This window comes from Cydia fagiglandana, chromosome 26, assembly GCF_963556715.1.
Source record: "Cydia fagiglandana chromosome 26, ilCydFagi1.1, whole genome shotgun sequence".
NCBI lineage: Eukaryota > Metazoa > Arthropoda > Insecta > Lepidoptera > Tortricidae > Cydia > Cydia fagiglandana.
The window spans coordinates 9,299,011-9,316,927 of record NC_085957.1 but is presented as its reverse complement, the minus strand read 5'-3'; the positions used below and the strand labels follow the sequence as shown (position 1 = coordinate 9,316,927).

The window sequence follows — 17,917 nt, the reverse complement described above, 5'->3', positions numbered from 1 at the left end:
ATGTAGAATAGTCAATTCATCCTCGCGTTGTCCCGGCATTTTGTCACGGCTCATGGGAGCCTGGGGTCCGCTTGACAACGAATCCCAGGAAATGACGTAGGCACTAGTTTTTACGAAAGCGACTGCCATCTGACCTTCCAACCCAGAGGGGAAACTAGGTCTCGGGATTAGTCAGTTTCATGATGTTTTCCTTCACCGAAAAGCGACTGGTAAATATCAAATGATATTTCGTACATAAGTTCCGAAAAACTCATTGGTACGAGCCGGAGTGTGAACCCGTGACCTTCGGATTGAAAGTCGCACGCTCTTACAGTTAGGCCACCAGCGCTTTTTAGTGTTCCGTACCCAAAGGGTAAAAACAGAACTATTACTAAGACTCCACGCTGCGTCCGTCCGTATGTCTGTCACCAGGCTGTATCCCATGAACCGTGATAGCTGGGCAGTTGAAATTTTCACAGATGATGTATTTCTGTTGCCGCTATACCAACAAATACTAGGAATGGAACCCTTCGTGCGCGAGTCCGACTCGCACTTGGCCGGATTTATTGAACTTTACGAACTAGTGTGACCCTGAGGTCTAGCTCCACAGGACCCTGAGGTCGTACTGGTGTTTGGCCATGAATTCCACCTGTTTCTTAACCGGGAAGACCTTATGGACCCTTTTTCGGTGGGTGTATAGGGACGCTTTTTGCTTGAAGCTTTGCTCACACAAGTAGCATGGAGCGAATGTTCTCTTTTGCATACTATAACGGTGGCAAACAAGCGTATAGATCATTTTATAAGCGCAGACCGTAGCCTAAGTCACTTGCAACTCCTTAGGCTCCAGGCTTCCGACCCTAAAGGCCAGGCTACACCGGCGTGCGTTATAATGTTGGAGCCGCACACGTCACGCAAGCGGTGTGCCGTCTCTCATAAGGAATTGTATATTACAACGCGCACGTGCACGTCTACGCACACGCAACTGGTGTGCACAAGCCCTCGTTTTAGTCCAGTCTTCTTCAATTCTTGCACTATTTTGTTAAATTTGTAATTTTTGTGAGCTTAGAGCCGCTAGGTCCGGAGCGAACTGGTGTGACCCTGAGGTCAAATTCCACAGGGCCCCGAGGTCCTACTGGTCTTTGGCCATGAATTCCACCTGTTTCTTAGCCGGGAAGACCTTATGGACCCTCTTGCGGTGGGTGTATAGGGACGCTTTCTGCTTGAAGCTCTGTTGGCACAGGTCGCAGGTGAGCGGCCGAGCGCCGGAGTGGATCACCTCGTGTTGGTTTAATGCCTTTTTGTCCTGAAAAAAATACAATTATCAAAAAATAAAGCCTCGAATACCAATTCAGATATCGAACGAGTAATATAAGTAGAGTGTATAGTTTTAGAGTGTTAGTGACGAAATAACGCGCGTTTTAGTAAGAAAACTGGTATATAGAGTTACCACTCTTTGCTTTACTTATATTACACTATGGTCACTCATACTCATACTCATATATTTTATTGCATTTCATGTGTACAGAGGATCTTAGGACTAAGTACAGTTTCAACATGAACCCTGCGAGGGTATAGCAACATATTTAAGACTAATTAAAACTAAAACTAGAACATTTAGTTTTCACTTAAAAACTCTGGGATACAGTAATATGCTTTGCTAATTAAATGTCACCTATTTGGATTTTTATTACTCATAAACAATAAAAGTTAACTTACAATGTTTAAACTATGCCAATTTCATACGTTTGTTATAATTAATATTATTTTAATTTGGGTTAAAACATTTTTAATGATTTGCAATCTTGCTTTCTTTTCCTACCTACAATGTCAGTTTGACGTGCCATGTTTGGGACATCTGTATATGTAGCCGCCGTGCAGGTCAGGATCTCGACGACACAAATAAAAAGCTTCGATTTGAAGTAAACTATTATAATTTTCCAAAGGTATCTGATTTGCAAGGGCTTTGACTAAACGGTTAGATGTAGAAGTGGTGTGGTTATTGTATGGAGGCTGATGCAATGCAAGAGTGATTTGCATAATTTGAATGTACGAAATGGTGGTTAAGATTTTGGTGCCTCTAATTCTTAGAGGATATAACCAACGGAGACGCCATGTCTAAAATTTTCGGTACAAAATAGTCTGCCGTTTTTTGCGGGGGAGGGGCACATCAAATGTATAGGTACGTCATGTCAGATAAACGTCAGTCCATACATATGAGGTAAACGGCCCCAAGTTCGTGTTAGTACGTTATTTCGTTAGTTTTTTTTCTGGCGCAAATAATAAGGAATTCAAATATCTTTTATTCAAATTATACATATGAAAAAATCTGTATTATTTAATCTCTTCAATAAAATGATAACCAATATTTTAGTGATTAAACTAAGAGTAATACGACGGTCGAAACTGTCAGACGGCCGCGAATAGCTGTGTTGTATGCGTGCACTTTTTTTAGGCGTAAGGTGCGCGCTCTCACTTGTTAAGCTTATAGGAAGGAAAAGCTAAACCCATTCGAATAAAAGTTTTTGGGAGTGTTTCTGTGGATTCCTTAGTAATTGATTTGATAAGAAAAAAGACTGAATATATGCATAGAAATAACTTAAAATTGCAATAAATCGACTCACGAAATAGCGGTCATTTTATCTTTCGTGTGTCTCCTATTTCGTGCCACTAACGAATCAAGGATTTTCTAGATACATTTTGAGTGCTTGTTTTTAAATATAACAACAAAGATAATTAAAAAAATAAATTAGAAAACAATTAATGTATTTCATGAAGTTTCGTATGAGCGAAATTCGGTATATGTTTTTTTCACTAGAATTCTCATAAAACGAGTTTGAATGTGACCCGAGTTAAAAAATTTAAGGTATGTTCCACGTATATTCTCATATTAACTACTAGCACAATTTTATTTATTATTGAATTTTGATTTATTTTTGTGTATGTTTATTTTTAACGTATAAGATAGTAAATTATTTTTTGTAAATATTATTTTTTTTTTTTAATTTTTTTTTTTTATTAAAATTAAATAGTTTGACTTTTAATCAAGTATTAAAGTACCCATATGGTTTACCTAAGTCTTAATTCAACCATTAAAGTCGACGAGTACAAAAAACTTTAAGCTAGCTCTCAATTTAACATTTTTTTTAATTATTATTTTTAATTTGACCTTACAATTATTCGTAAGTAGGTAAGACCGTTGAATATTTAAAATGATTATCAGCAAATTATCAATTTATCACCAATTACTCTAAGAAAACTTTATGCCGAAACAGGGGACACGAATTCACGAATTTAGGAGCTGACCTAAATTTGTACCACGAAATGGGAGCCAAATAAGAGGTTCACGAAAAAATTCATATAAAAAAAAGTTTCAACTAAAATCCTACAGTTTATACATTAAATTATTAACAAAGAACTAATATAACATATTTAAAAGCTTTCAAGGTATTGATATGTAATATTTAAAAAAAATACACAAACTCTCAACTCACTCTCAAGAGCCTTAACCTGCCGAAACAGGGGCCCTTTACCTTGGTTGACATATGACCATTGACCGCCTATTTTCGACAGAGGGGAACGCCTGTTAATGGCGGCTCCATTGTTAATTACTCCGAGCTCTAATTGGCCGCGATACATGTTATGTGGAGCGCTCCTATTGGTGCTTTAGAAAAAGCTTCCAAATACTAGCCGAGCCCGACGGCTGCGTTTGGCTACTGCATTAGTTTAAATACAAATAAAGGTTGCGTTCGTAACAGTATATCTATTTTGTAGGAAATTTTACATAAATTATTTACGGTCGGCAACCTACGGCTCGCGGGCCGCATGCGGCTCGTGAACCTGTCACTTGCGACCCGAGTGCCGCCTTGGCTATATTGTATGTAATAGTGACAAACGACAATGTCTCATAAAGTCATAAATATTAACGAAGTACGGCCCACGTCACCTCCGTTAACTACTATGTGGCCCTTGGCTGCTAAAAGGCCGACCGCTGCTTTAGGACATGAACTCACAGTGAAAGCCTTCCTGCATATCTGGCAGACGTGGTTCCTGGGTTTCTCCTTCTTTTCGCCGTGCACACGCATCATATGCTTCTCCACGTTGGCGCGGGACGCTATTGGCTGCCAAATAAAAACAAACATTATGGTGGGCTCTATTTAAAGTGGGCCAAGATAATAAAAACCGCCCAAGTGCGAATCGGACTCGGGATCCGTACCATTATGCAAAAAAAAGGTAAAAAACCGGGCAAGTGCGAGTCGGACTCGCGCACGAAGGGTTCCGTACCATAAAGCAAAAAAAGGCAAAAAAACAACGGTCACCCATCCAAGTACTGACCCCGTCCGACGTTGCTTAACTTCGGTCAAAAATCACGTTTGTTGTATGGAAGCCCCATTTGAATATTAATTTTATTTTGTTTTTAGTATTTGTTGTTATAGCGGCAACAGAAATACATCATCTGTGAAAATTTCAACTGTCTAGCTATCACGGTTCGTGAGAGACAGCCTGGTGACAGACAGACGGACAGACGGACGGACGGACGGACGGAGCGAGTCCCGTTTTACCCTTTGGGTACGGAACCCTAAAAACGAAGAACATTGTGCTGGTAAGTAGTTGAAATGATCCTGCGTCGCCTCTGTGGTCGGGTAGCCTTTATTCTTGACGGACGAAGCGAAGCCGAGTCGACAAATAAGATGAATCAGTAGCCCTTATTGCACTACTATTTTGTTGTCTCTGGTAGGGTAAAGGTACCTTATCGCAGACGGGGCACTTGTGAGCGGTCTTCCCGAGGTGCTGGTAGTTGAAATGGTCCTGCATGGCCTCTTTGGTCGGGTAGCCTTTATTACACATGGGACATGGGAATCTGCAAAAAAAAAGCTATACAACGATGGTATTCCATCTCTCCAATATATCGTTCCAATGTGTATTACGTCTCACATTTTGCTTAATGATAGAGCGAGAGCTATCAATGGTGGCGCATCAAATACTTGTACACAAGTCAGAGTTAATTTGCCTTTCTTTTCCTTAACCCTTAGAACGCTTTACGTTTTAAACTAAAACGTTACTCACACGCCAACAACGGGGCACAAGATAAGTAATGGTACTACCGTACAGAAAGGACACTTCCTACAAAACCGAAGTTTGACAGCGATTCAGGGACGAATCATGCTATCCCTTTCTAATGTATCGCACTATCCTTTTCGGCTATTCCAGGTTGTCAAAACTTATGTCATTGTCTTATCTGTGGTCGTGCACGCAAAAAGACGTCAAGTTGTGCCAACCCTAATAATTGCTCGGAGCAATGCTGAGCCGAACGGAGCCGAGTTAGCCCGAAAGGAGGAGTATCTCCCCAGTGATATAAGACTGAACGTTATTATTTTAACCCATAGCAATAATTGGCTCGTACGAAATTATACCTTGTGTTAACGGCACAAAGTCTATACTCACTTGAAGACTTGATCCGAAGCGTGTGCTCTCGAGTATTTCAAGTGCGCCTGATACGTTGCCAGGTGGGAGAATATCTGCAATATTATTATTAATTAGATAAATAAACTTTATTGAATATATGTTGTTGACAAAAACTGAATTTTTGGTACAATTGCTTTTATCGCTTGACTGTACTTTTCTTTCCACAAGCAACTAACACTCATCGAGACAATTTTAACAACCCCAAACACAATCAGGTTGCGTTGTTTTATCACAGAGTTCCCATGGCCACTTCCTGTTTCCATCATCAGATCAGCTCCATATCATCATAGTATTGCATTGCCATCCGATTTACATATGTACAATCGGAAATCGGGAAGTGGGTCAAATTTAGATTCCAAGATTCGACCCACACTAACATACTAACAAGTTAAATAAAAGCTTGTACAAAGAGTCGCGCAGTCTGTGTGGGACATAAACTGACCTTGTTACAGTCGACACACTCGTATCGGCTCTTGTTCTCGTGCCTCTGTATGTGGTACTTGAGCTGTATCACTCGCACCATCTTGTGGCAGATCGGGCATTCCTCCTTGGGCAGCGGGCCGTCGCGCAGTCTGTGTGGGACATAAACTGACCTTGTTACAGTCGACACACTCGTATCGGCTCTTGTTCTCGTGCCTCTGTATGTGGTACTTGAGCTGTATCACTCGCACCATCTTGTGGCAGATCGGGCATTCCTCCTTGGGCAGCGGGCCGTCGCGCAGTCTGTGTGGGACATAAACTGACCTTGTTACAGTCGACACACTAGTATCGGCTCTTGTTCTCGTGCCTCTGTATGTGGTACTTGAGCTGTATCACTCGCACCATCTTGTGGCAGATCGGGCATTCCTCCTTGGGCAGCGGGCCGTCGCGCAGTCTGTGTGGGACATAAACTGACCTTGTTACAGTCGACACACTCGTATCGGCTCTTGTTCTCGTGCCTCTGTATGTGGTACTTGAGCTGTATCACTCGCACCATCTTGTGGCAGATCGGGCATTCCTCCTTGGGCAGCGGGCCGTCGCGCAGTCTGTGTGGGACATAAACTGACCTTGTTACAGTCGACACACTCGTATCTGCTCTTGTTCTCGTGCCTCTGTATGTGGTACTTGAGCTGTATCACGCGCACCATCTTGTGGCAGATCGGGCATTCCTCCTTGGGCAGCGGGCCGTCGCGCAGTCTGTGTGGGACATAAACTGACCTTGTTACAGTCAACACACTCGTATCGGCTCTTGTTCTCGTGCCTCTGTATGTGGTACTTGAGCTGTATCACTCGCACCATCTTGTGGCAGATCGGGCATTCCTCCTTGGGCAGCGGGCCTTCGTGCAGTCTGTGTGGGACATAAAAAGTTGTAACTGATTTTTGTGGTGTCTTACACATACACATACATATTAGTCGTGTTTTAAAGCCGAACTAGACGACGCTCTACACCTTACAAAATAAGCCAGTCCAGACGGGGTACTCAAATCGACCCATTTGATCGAAAAAGAAATTGGCGTCATTCTCATATACCGTCCACACGTACACAATTTAATCACCAATTTTAGATATGTGGTGACATTAAAACACTCTTAATAAAAAATAATGTTCCCAAACGCGCATACTATATATATATGTCACAAATTGGTATTCTTACGTCCGCACCTCCATTTTATTGACCATAAGGGGTCATCCATTAATTACGTCACACGAAATTCTAGGTTTTTTGACCCCTCCCCCCCTCCTTGTCACACTTGGTCACATTTGGCAAACCCCTCCCCCCTAGTGTGACGTCACATTTTTTCTACGAAATCGCCAAATCGAATTAAGTAAGTACCTAAGTATTATTAATATTTTATCAAAATATTTTTGACGATATAAATATTCGTAATTTTATAACCCAAAACTGCTTAGGAAAGAAAATTAAACGAATAAAAACGATTATCGTTTTAAAAACTTGTTATTTAAATGTACAGCGAATAAAATAATTTAAATCTGATGAAGTTAAAGTGACGTCACAAAGTTTGTGTCTCCCCCCTCCCCCATGTCACAATATGTCACATTTTCTTGACCCCCTCCCTCCCCCTAAACGTGTGATGTAATTAATGGATGACCCCTAAGCTTACAATCGAATAAAGTGGAATCGGCGAGCCAAACTGGCATTTGCGTCCACACCACCTGTATTGGTCTGATAATTTATTTCTCTCTCTCTCTCTCTCTCTCTCTCTCTCTCTGTAGGTCAAGCACATGATTGACTACCCGTCTTTTTCTAACTGTATTAATTAAAGAGGGACGGGTAGTCTATCCCGCGGCGAGATACTGTCGCGCCAATCAAGTGCTAGCTCGGCTGAACGAAGTAAATATTTAAATTTTTTAAGCTTATCGCGATGTCTCCAACACACACAGCTGTTATATTAAAAATATACAGTGTGTTTTCTGTAACAGGAGCAATAAATTAAACTGTAGGCTGTACTCCTCAAACTGACCAACATTTGTTCAGCAACTTTTGAAAATAACTCATGGTTTGATTTTTATTACACGTTAAAATTTATTCTAAGACGCAATGTAATGCAAATTTTGTTATGCTAAAAGCGTGACAAGTAACGTCAAACACACTGATGTCAGCGTACATTGAAGGCAATATTTATTTTGTATGAAAAAGAGGAAGTCTAAAGGATTCATAATTTTTAAAAGTTGCTGAACAAATGTTGGTCAATTTGAGGAGTACAGCCTTTAGTTTAATTTATTGCTCCTGTTACAGGAAGCACCCTATAGAATACCTTAAATGTGTTGCCAGTGTGGTCCGGTTGACGAAGCGTTTCTTGCAGTGGTCACACTGTAGACCTTCTCTGTGGAAGCGGGCCACGTGGTTCTTGCGAGCGCGGGAATTTCTAAAAAAAAACAATACGAGATCATATAAATTGCAATGTAGTTTAGTGTTCACATCTGTCATTTTTTATCTGAAATTTAAGAATATTCGTGACACAAATATACTTTGAATAATTTTACGGTTTAGACTCGCTTGTTTTTAGTCACTCGCGCGACATGTTTCGGAGAGCCTAGGTCTCCTTTCTCAAGCACTAACAGTGCGAGCAGCGTTCACGACGGCCGTGTATCGCGTACGCGCGCGCGCCGAGATAACAAAAAAAACCGGGCATGTGCGAGTCAGACTCGCGCACGTAGGGTTCCGTACCATAATGCAAAAAAAGAAAAACAAAAAAAAAGCAAAAAAACAAAACGGTCACCCATCCAAGTACTGACCACTCCCGACGTTGCTTAACTTTGGTCAAAAATCACGTTTGTTGTATGGGAGCTCCATTTAAATCTTTATTTTATTCTGTTTTTAGTATTTGTTGTTATAGCGGCAACAGAAATACATCATCTGTGAAAATTTTGAACTGTCTAGCTATCACGGTTCGTGAGATACAGCCTGGTGACAGACGGACGGACGGACGGACGGACAGCGAAGTCTTACTAATAGGGGCGTTTTACCCTTTGGGTACGGAACCCTAACAAGTAAGTCTAAACCGTAAATTTATCTGGCAGGAAGTTGCGCAAGATCGGGACAGGTGGCACGCTCTCGTTTCGGAGGCCAAGATTCTCTTTGGATCGCTGAGCCAAAATAATTAGTTAGTTAGTTAGTATGTATCACAACATTTTAAATTCGATTATTACAAATATACTGTATTTTTATTCTTGAATAATACGGCCAATGATGATGACGGATAGTCGCATTTTAATATGAATTATTTTATTTTATTCATTGCGTGTCACACTGAAAACTAAACTTTTCATACAATATATTATCTGATTTTGAATAAAAACATACTCAATAAATTCAGCGCAGTTTCCCCAGGTACCCTTCAGTCCAGGTCAGCTTGGATGGGGGCTCCTTTTAGACCGGGGAGGGGGGGGGGGGGAGGTAGATGTTAAGAATGCTTACTTGAAGAACATGTCACACTCGAGACACTGGTAGCCCTCTATAGTGGTCTTAGACAGCAATTTCCGCAGGTCGCCTGGCTTGGGTGGATTCGACGGAGGCTCTTTTTTCTTGCGATTCTGTAATATACAAATTATATGACGACCGGTCTGGCTTAGTGGGTAGTGATGCCTGTGAAGCCGATGGTCCTGGGTACGAATCCCGGTAAGGGCATTTATTTGTGTGATGAACACAAATATTTGTTCCTGAGTCATGGGTGTTTTCTATGTATATAAGTATGTATACCGTCGCCTAGCACCCATAGTACAGGCTTTGCTTAGTTTGGGGCTAGGTTGATCTGTGTAAGATGTCCCCTAATATTTCTGTATTTATACACATCTAAAATCCATACTAATATTATAAAGGCGAAAGTATGTGTGTCTATCTGTTACCTCTTCACGCTTAACCCGCCGAACCGATTTAGTTCAAATTTGGTATAGAGATAGTCCAGGGAAGGACATAGGATCCTTTTAAGTCGGAAATCATCCCTGAAGAGAGTGCAAAGGGGGGTGGAATTAATGAATTGCCTAATAATTGAAGTAAGCAATGCGCGAATTGAATGATTGCTATTAGCATTATCCAGGCGCTATACCTACTTTAGCTGCTGTCACTAATCCACGCAGACGAAGTCGCGGGCAAAAGCTAGTATTTACATATTAAGTGTTCTCTTCACCTTTCTCTGCTCGGTACCTCCGATGACCACTTGCTGCGCCGACGGCTTGGCTATGTGCGTGTCCTGGTGCGCCTGCATGGCGGCCACCAGCCGCGTCGAGTGGCCGCACAGCTTGCAGATGTGGCGCAGGTAGTGTGTCTCCACGTGGGATTGCAGTTTGGAGTCTTCCACGTATTTGTAGCAGACTTTGCAGGGGGAATAGCCGGGTTTCTAAAAAATAAATAAAAGTTAGCCATAGCACAGAATAAATAATAGTACTACCGTACAGAAAGGAAACTTCCTACTAAACCGAAGTTTGACAGTGGTTCAGGGTCCAATCATGCTTTCCGTTTTTAATATATGGCACTATCCCTTTCGGCTATTTAGGGTTGTCAAAATTCAAGCCCTTATCTTATATGTGGTCGTGCACGCAAAAGGACGTCAAGTTGTTTCAGCCCTAATAATAGCTCGGAGCAATGCTGAGCCGAGCGGAGCCGAGTTTGGCCGAAGTCAGGAGGTTCGCACCCCTGACCATAGCATAGAGAAATAAGTACCTAAGCCAGTGGGGAGACACTCCTGACTTCGGGCAAACTCGGCTCCATTCGGCTCAGCATTGCTCCGAGCAATTATTAGGGTTGACACAACTTGACGTACCATTGCGTGCACGACCACAGATAATTACCTACTTAGAAAGGAAAGGGATATCATGATTCGACCCCGAACCGCTGTCAAACTTCGGTTTTCTAGGAAGTGTCCTTTCTGTACGGTAGTACTATTACTTATTCTGTGGTAGCGGTACTGATAAACTGCGAAAATAATAGTCGTTTTGATAAAAAAACTGGTGTATGGAGTGAGCACTCTATTCTTACTATATTTATCTATGACCGTACTAAAAAACCGGGCAAGTGCGAGTCGGACTCGCGCACGAAGGGTTCCGTACCATAATGCAAAAAAAAAAAAACAAAAAAAAAACAAAAAAAAATACGGTCACCCATCCAAGTACTGACCACTCCCGACGTTGCTTAACTTTGGTCAAAAATCACGTTTGTTGTATGGGAGCCCCATTTAAATCTTTATTTTATTCTGTTTTTACTATTTGTTGTTATAGCGGCAACAGAAATACATCATCTGTGAAAATTTCAACTCTCTAGCTATCACGGTTCGTGAGATACAGCCTGGTGACAGACGGACGGACGGACGGGCAGCGAAGTCTTAGTAATAGGGTCCCGTTTTACCCTTTGGGTACGGAACCCTAAAAAGCAATACTCACGGCCTTGTGGTCGGACACGAAATGATCTTCAACCTGCTGCTGCGTATAGAACCCTATTATACACAGCTCACTATTGTACATCGAGCTACATATACTAGAAAGTACGGAACCCTCGGTGGGCGAGTCCGACTCGCCCTTGTCCGGTTTTTTATCATAGACACTATTTATCTTATACGGAATTATATATATCCTCCTAAGGTCCAGGAATACAAATGAAACATCCAAAATTTGATACCGATATTTGAACCTACAGTGTAGGAATTAGAGTTGATTTTACGTTGTTGGAAAATTGAACGAAACAAAGCAAAAAGCGACTCTGTTCCAATTGAATACGATTTATATTTCATCGAACTAAAGAGGTACTATAGGTAGGACCTTGGGCCTTAAGAGGATATATTTGGCAATACTCACGGCCCTGTGGTCGGACACGAAGTGGTCTTCAACCTGCTGCTGCGTATAAAACCCTATTATGCATAGCTCACATTTGTACACCGAGCTAGCGTATTGTACTTTCTCTTTCGCTTCCTCTCTGAAAAATAATAGTATTTTATACAATATAACACTTTAAACTCTCTCGTTTTGTACACATATTTAATTACACAAACGGGACAATAAACATTAAACATTAACGGGTAGCTGCAATTTCTTTGTCTACCCCGAACATTTTTATAAACTAATTTCGGGTAGTTTAGTGGTGTTTTATTAATATCTCCGTTGACATTTGCTGGGACGTCAGTCTTTCCGTGACCACAGCTGGTGCAACTCGGCTGAAACGTCGGAATTAAAGGTAAAAACAATGAAATTATATCGCGGTAGACCCGTTTGTGTAATTAAATATGAGCATTTTATACAATCGAGATATAATAGTTTTTCAGAGTAACGTGTTTAGGATTCTAAGCTTGCTGAGTGGCCTAATGGAGGTGCGAGGTAACGAGGGTATAAATATAAATTTATTTATGAGCCAATAGTTGCCTGGCGTACATTTTACTTTTATTACTTTTTATTTTTATAATTTTAAAGATTATGTACAATTTTCGGTATTAAAAGCCTTATTCATCATCATCATCATCATTTCAGCCTATATACGTCCCACTGCTGAGCACAGGCCTCCTCTCATGCGCGAGAGGGCTTGGGCTATAGTCCTCACGCTAGCCCAATGCGGATTGGGGACTTCACATACACCTTTGAATTTCTTCGCAGATGTATGCAGGTTTCCTCACGAGGGTTCAAATCCCGGCTCGTACCAATGAGTTTTTCGGAACTTAATATGTACGAAATATCAATTGATATTTACCACTAGCTTTTCGGTGAAGGAAAAAAGCCTTATTATTAAATGAAAGATAAAATTTGTTAATGGGTGAATCAACTTTTTCTTGTCACTAGTTGCCATGGTTACGGTCTCCCGGGTCACTCTTAAAATACTAGTTATTCCGTATTTAATTGCACGAAACTTGATTTTTTGGTAGTTATAAGGCCTTTCCATAATGGGACATCTACTAAGCATGTTTGTAGAACATGGTACGGCAGTTCTTCTAACAAACTATGCTACTATTGTCTCCTGGCTGATGGGACAGAATAACAACAAGAAATAGTTGATTGACCCTAATAACATTAGGTTACAAGTAAGATATTACATAAAATATAATTGTAGATATATTATTATATTACCTTGAAGCAAGCATTTCAGTTTCACTCATAAACTCCGTGAAGTATTTCATCTTCTGCGCTGCTGTTTTCTCCTCTTTTGGCTTGACTGGTTTTGATATAATTACTGCTTCGATTTTCGGTGCCGACGGAATTGTTCTGAAACACAAATATAAATGATATCTTACTGATGTAAGATTTTTTTTTTTTAAACAACTGCCATCTGACCTTCCAACCCAGAGGGTAAACTAGGCTTTATTGGGATTAGTCCGGTTTCCTCACGATGTTTTCCATCACCGAAAGCGACTGGCAAATATCAAATGATATTTCGTACACAAGTTCCGAAAAACTCATTGGTACGAGCCGGGGTTTGAACCCGCGACCTCCGCTTTTTTCCCCGCGCATTAGTTGAATATTATATCCGCCATAAATGGCTTCGTATGCGGTAAAGGGTTAAAAATAATACCTGTATAAGGGCTACTTGCACCATTCTACTAATCCGGGGTTAACCAGTTAAACCTGGAGTTGCCATGGTTACCAGTATAATTTGACATTAGGTTAACGGTTTAACCGCTTAACGGTGGGTTAGTAGGATGGTGCAAGTGGGCCTAAATGTAGTATATTTACATATATAAGTACAATTAACCTAGTTTATAAGTATACTAACAAATGTGGACTGTATTTGTCTGAATAAAGAAATTATTTATTTATTTATTATTAGATCCGTTACTGACATTAATTAACTTACTCTATGTTAAGCTCCTCGAGTTCCCCTTTCATGCGGTAGGTCTCAATCCGCGTCATGTCGTCGGTGCCGACCACTATGTGCGACATTACACCAGTCACCGGGTTCTCTAGTACTATCTCTGGCACTGAAAAAGAGAGTGAGGGCTCGTTTAGATGATGCGAGAACTCGCATGTGTTTCATACCATTGCGGGTTTTGATCCGTCGGTTGAATTGGACGTAACCAACAGTCCGCAATGTAACTAATATCGCATGCGAGTACGCGCCATCTAAATCAGCCTTAAGGCACAGAATAAATAATAGTACTACCATACAGAAAGGAAACTACCTACAAAACTGAAGTTTGACAGCGGTTCAGGGTCGAATCATGCTGTCACTTACTTATATGACACTATCCCTTTCAGCTATTTAGGGTCGTCAAAATTCAAATCATTATCTGTGGTCGTGCACGCAAAGGAACGCCAAGTTGTGCCAACCCTAATATTTAACGAAATCACGCCCGTAAAGTTATCGTAATTCTTTATCTTATCTCGACTGTGTGGGACGTCAAATTGTGCCAACCGTAATAATTGCTCGGACATTGGCAAATTCACCCTGTACAAAATTGCAGTAAGGCAGAAAAAAAAAATTGCTTGGAGCAATGCTGAGCCGAACAGAGCTGAAAAAGTCCGTTCTAGTTTCCTACCGCTGATATTTATCATTTATTTATTTATTGACTAAATAAACATAACAAATTATTGTATTACAACTATACTATATACATACTAATAATACTAAATTCAGACGGTATAGTTGTGGGTGTGGAGATTGACTCCAAATACCGAGTTGCAGTGGCTAAGAATCTCTGTTCCTTCTGTGAGAATGTCTGTGTGAGAGTATATTACCTTCCAGCATATGTCCGTCCATCTCCAGATTGATGTTCTCCCTGACCGCCTGCGCTACATCATACCGCTCGTGCTTCACATTCTGCGCTGAGCTGATGGCTATGTACTGCGGCCACTCGTCCCGGGTCGTGTAGTCGAAGAATATACTGTCGTACTCCGTCTTGGTGGTCACCTCCAGGCTTTCGTTCGCCGCGACATCTATTGTCGACTAGCAGTAGTGATAAATTCCGCTACATGACGATAGATGTTGACTACGAACGCGCGTTTTGATAAGAAAACCGATGGTGTTGCCACTCTTTCTTTACTTATATTACTCTATGTACAAAACCGAAGTTTGACAGCGGTTCAGGGACACATCATGATTCATGACGAAGGGACAGCCCTTTCTAATGTATGGCATTATCCCTTTCGGCTATTTAGGGTTGTCAAAATTCAAGTAATTATTTTATATGTGACTATGTGTGGAGTGGAGGTGTGGAGATTCGACTCCAAATACCGAGTTGCAGTGGCTAAGAATCTCTGTTCCTGTGAGAATACGTCTGTGTGAGAGTATGATATTACCTTCCAGCATATGTCCGTCCATCTCCAGATTGATGTTCTCCCTAACCGCCTGCGCTACATCATACCGCTCGTGCTTCACATTCTGCGCTGAGCTGATGGCTATGTACTGAGGCCACTCGTCCCGGGTCGTGTAGTCGAAGAATATACTGTCGTACTCTGTTTTGGTGGTCACCTCCAGGCTGGAGAGGGATTGGGACATGTAGGTGTGGTCCATGGTCTGCAATATACAATAATGGTATTATTCATAAACGCGTTACTGGTCTGAGTTAGCTATGAATCGTTTGTCTTATCTGCCATTTTGACTTATATATTTGTAAGAAAGGAAACAACATAATTTAACTAAATCAGGCCGTAGTTTTATGAATAACCTCGTAAGTCCTGTGTTTTTCCGACAGCAGTAGTCATAACTGCCGGCTGTACTATACCAAGTACAAACCAAGAATAGTGCTTCAGACCGAAACACAAAGATGTCGATTTTAGAGATTTTTTGAAGTGAGGTCTTATTTTCAGTATTTTTATGGTATGTTTATTATGTATAGCAGCTCTATGAGAAGGAAATTAATGAAAATATTTTGTACTTGTGTGAGTACATTGGGTTTTTACACAGTATAATAAAAAAAGAAAAAGGATTTATTTAATATTAAAATTAAATTATATATTTTCTCTAAACATCACTAAAGTAAAAAAAAATACTTTATTACAACATAACTAATCTTCTACTTATAAAAAGGTGAATTAAAAAACCTCTTCATTATTTTAATACCATACTACATCCACGGAGGTTGGATTTGGGTGTTCAAAACCTGGACTAGATCTCCAGACCTAACCCTTGCACTTTGCCCACGTCGCGCCCTTGTCCACTTGTGCTTCTACCACGGCTATGCCCACCTCATTGACCACGAGCACTTTCAAATCGATGACTAGATACACGTCCGCGTACTGCAAACTTCTATTTCTCTATCTTCATATTCCGAAAACGATGAAAAGTCCCTATTTGATTCTTGGTCGGGTTCAAATATAAACATATCTTCATTATCGGAGTCCTTGAAGTCATAGTTATTGAGAAGTTGTGATATTTGCTTTTCATCAAACGCTAGAATAATAACAAAAATACTTGTAAGTTAGACCGAACGTACTACCGTAAGTACAAATTATTTTGACCAATCATAAACCTCCTTAAATATACAGGTTTCTTTGAAATATTGTTTATTTTACAATATTTATAATTTAAATATAATAATACATTCGTATGACAACAGAAAAAACAAGTGATTACTTGAATATAAACCGATTATCTTACTTCGTGCTGGCCAGCGACCTGACTGTGTGGCCATCTTGCGAAAAAGTGACACTGACAGTTGACTGTACCTATCTAACATGGCGAAATTGACCATAGAATATAGAATGAGAATGACCGTGTCAATGTTGCCGTTGTAAAAAAACTACCCGATAAATGGGGAATGAAAAATTTGTACTTGAGTAAGTACAATAGGCAGTTACGCCATCTATGTAGTTAAAATGTCAGGTCTGAAGTGCTATCCTTAATTTGTACTTGTACAAGTACGCGGGGACTTACGAGGATAATATAGACAGTGCCGGCTAGTCCAACACTCAAAACACCAGTGTAGGTGCGCTCTCTGAAAACACGCCTTCGTTACGCATCTCGATGACACATTTTAGACTAGTTCGACTCGGCAGCACTCAGTAACCATAGAGAATTACACCTTTTTTTACAGGTTTTTACTTAACAGGCAAAGGATTAGCGGCTCGGGTCCACTAACAAATCTACAGACTATAAGTATATTCAGAGCCCATTATTTTATTCTGTATACCTCTTGCGAGCCACTCAACGCCAGGACCCGGATATGCTCCTGCGCGCTGTGCACCTGCCGTTTGAACTTCATGAACTTCTTCATCATCGCCAGGCACTCCCAGCAGATTATCTGCTCCATTCCGGACAGGCTGCTATCAAACTGTAACATTCAACAGTTTATTAACGCTTGATAAAGATATTAGTCATTTATGAAACGGTTCCATATAAAATGGTACCAGCACATTATAACTTACTGGGTGTACATAATCCAGAAAAGGTTTATTGCTGCTGCATGAATTTGTAATATTTATATGCTAACTACAAATATGCATGACAAAACCCCTTTAAAAAAATACTATAAAAATAATGCTAAGCGTTCTTTGTCTTTCCGTTCTAAATGTATAAATAAATGGACATAATGTATATAGGTATGCTACTTTACGTAATTCATTAAAAAAGAGTTTTAACTTAGTTAAAGTTAAAACTTTTGAAAACTTACCCTGTCTCCCGCAAAATCGTACATAAGCAGTCGAAATATTTGATACACTGGAGCTAGGCCATTTATGGATATTAAATTCCGATCTGTGCTCAAACAGGTACAACAAACGACTCTGTACCCGCTTTCAACCTCTTGTTCCATCACGGACATAGTTATAGTTTGTAAACAAACTTTTCAAATTAAATATACAAGATTAGATTTCAAATCATAACAAAAAGTAATACTTCCATGTAAAATAGACGAAAATTAAGAAGACCACGCAACTATACTGGGACACCACAAAATGGCTGCTTTACACAATGTTGCCATATTAGTAACATTTTTAAGCTGCATTTTTATAATAACTATGATTCCTTTTTAGTCACCGTTATTAATATACTTGGTCAAGCAGATCTTGTCAGTAGAAAAAGGCGGCAAATTTGAAAAATGTAGGCGCGAAGGGATATCGTCTC

At 40.5% G+C, this 17,917-nt stretch overlaps 1 protein-coding gene across 2 annotated transcripts; it reads right to left on the bottom strand.

Moving 5' to 3' along the window:
* Nucleotides 1–20: 20 nt before the first annotated feature.
* On the bottom strand, nucleotides 21–17,778 carry LOC134677407 (zinc finger protein 354A-like). 2 transcript variants are annotated; one of them, XM_063535862.1, is made up of 14 exons: nucleotides 17,466–17,778; nucleotides 16,986–17,126; nucleotides 15,154–15,370; nucleotides 13,712–13,835; nucleotides 12,988–13,122; nucleotides 11,731–11,848; nucleotides 10,071–10,280; nucleotides 9,362–9,477; nucleotides 8,199–8,309; nucleotides 6,640–6,769; nucleotides 5,422–5,495; nucleotides 4,726–4,837; nucleotides 3,990–4,097; nucleotides 21–1,282 (listed from the first exon to the last, which is right to left on the bottom strand). In XM_063535862.1, exons 1-14 carry the CDS (start codon nucleotides 17,613–17,615, stop codon nucleotides 1,109–1,111), a joined length of 1,920 nt encoding a protein of 639 aa, XP_063391932.1. In that variant the 5' UTR covers nucleotides 17,616–17,778; the 3' UTR covers nucleotides 21–1,108. The 2 variants fall into 2 exon arrangements, 1 of the variants encoding a protein (XP_063391932.1); XR_010100023.1 differs by lacking the exons at nucleotides 21–1,282; nucleotides 3,990–4,097 and having other exon boundaries at nucleotides 4,783–4,837; nucleotides 6,489–6,769.
* Nucleotides 17,779–17,917: the final 139 nt, after the last annotated feature.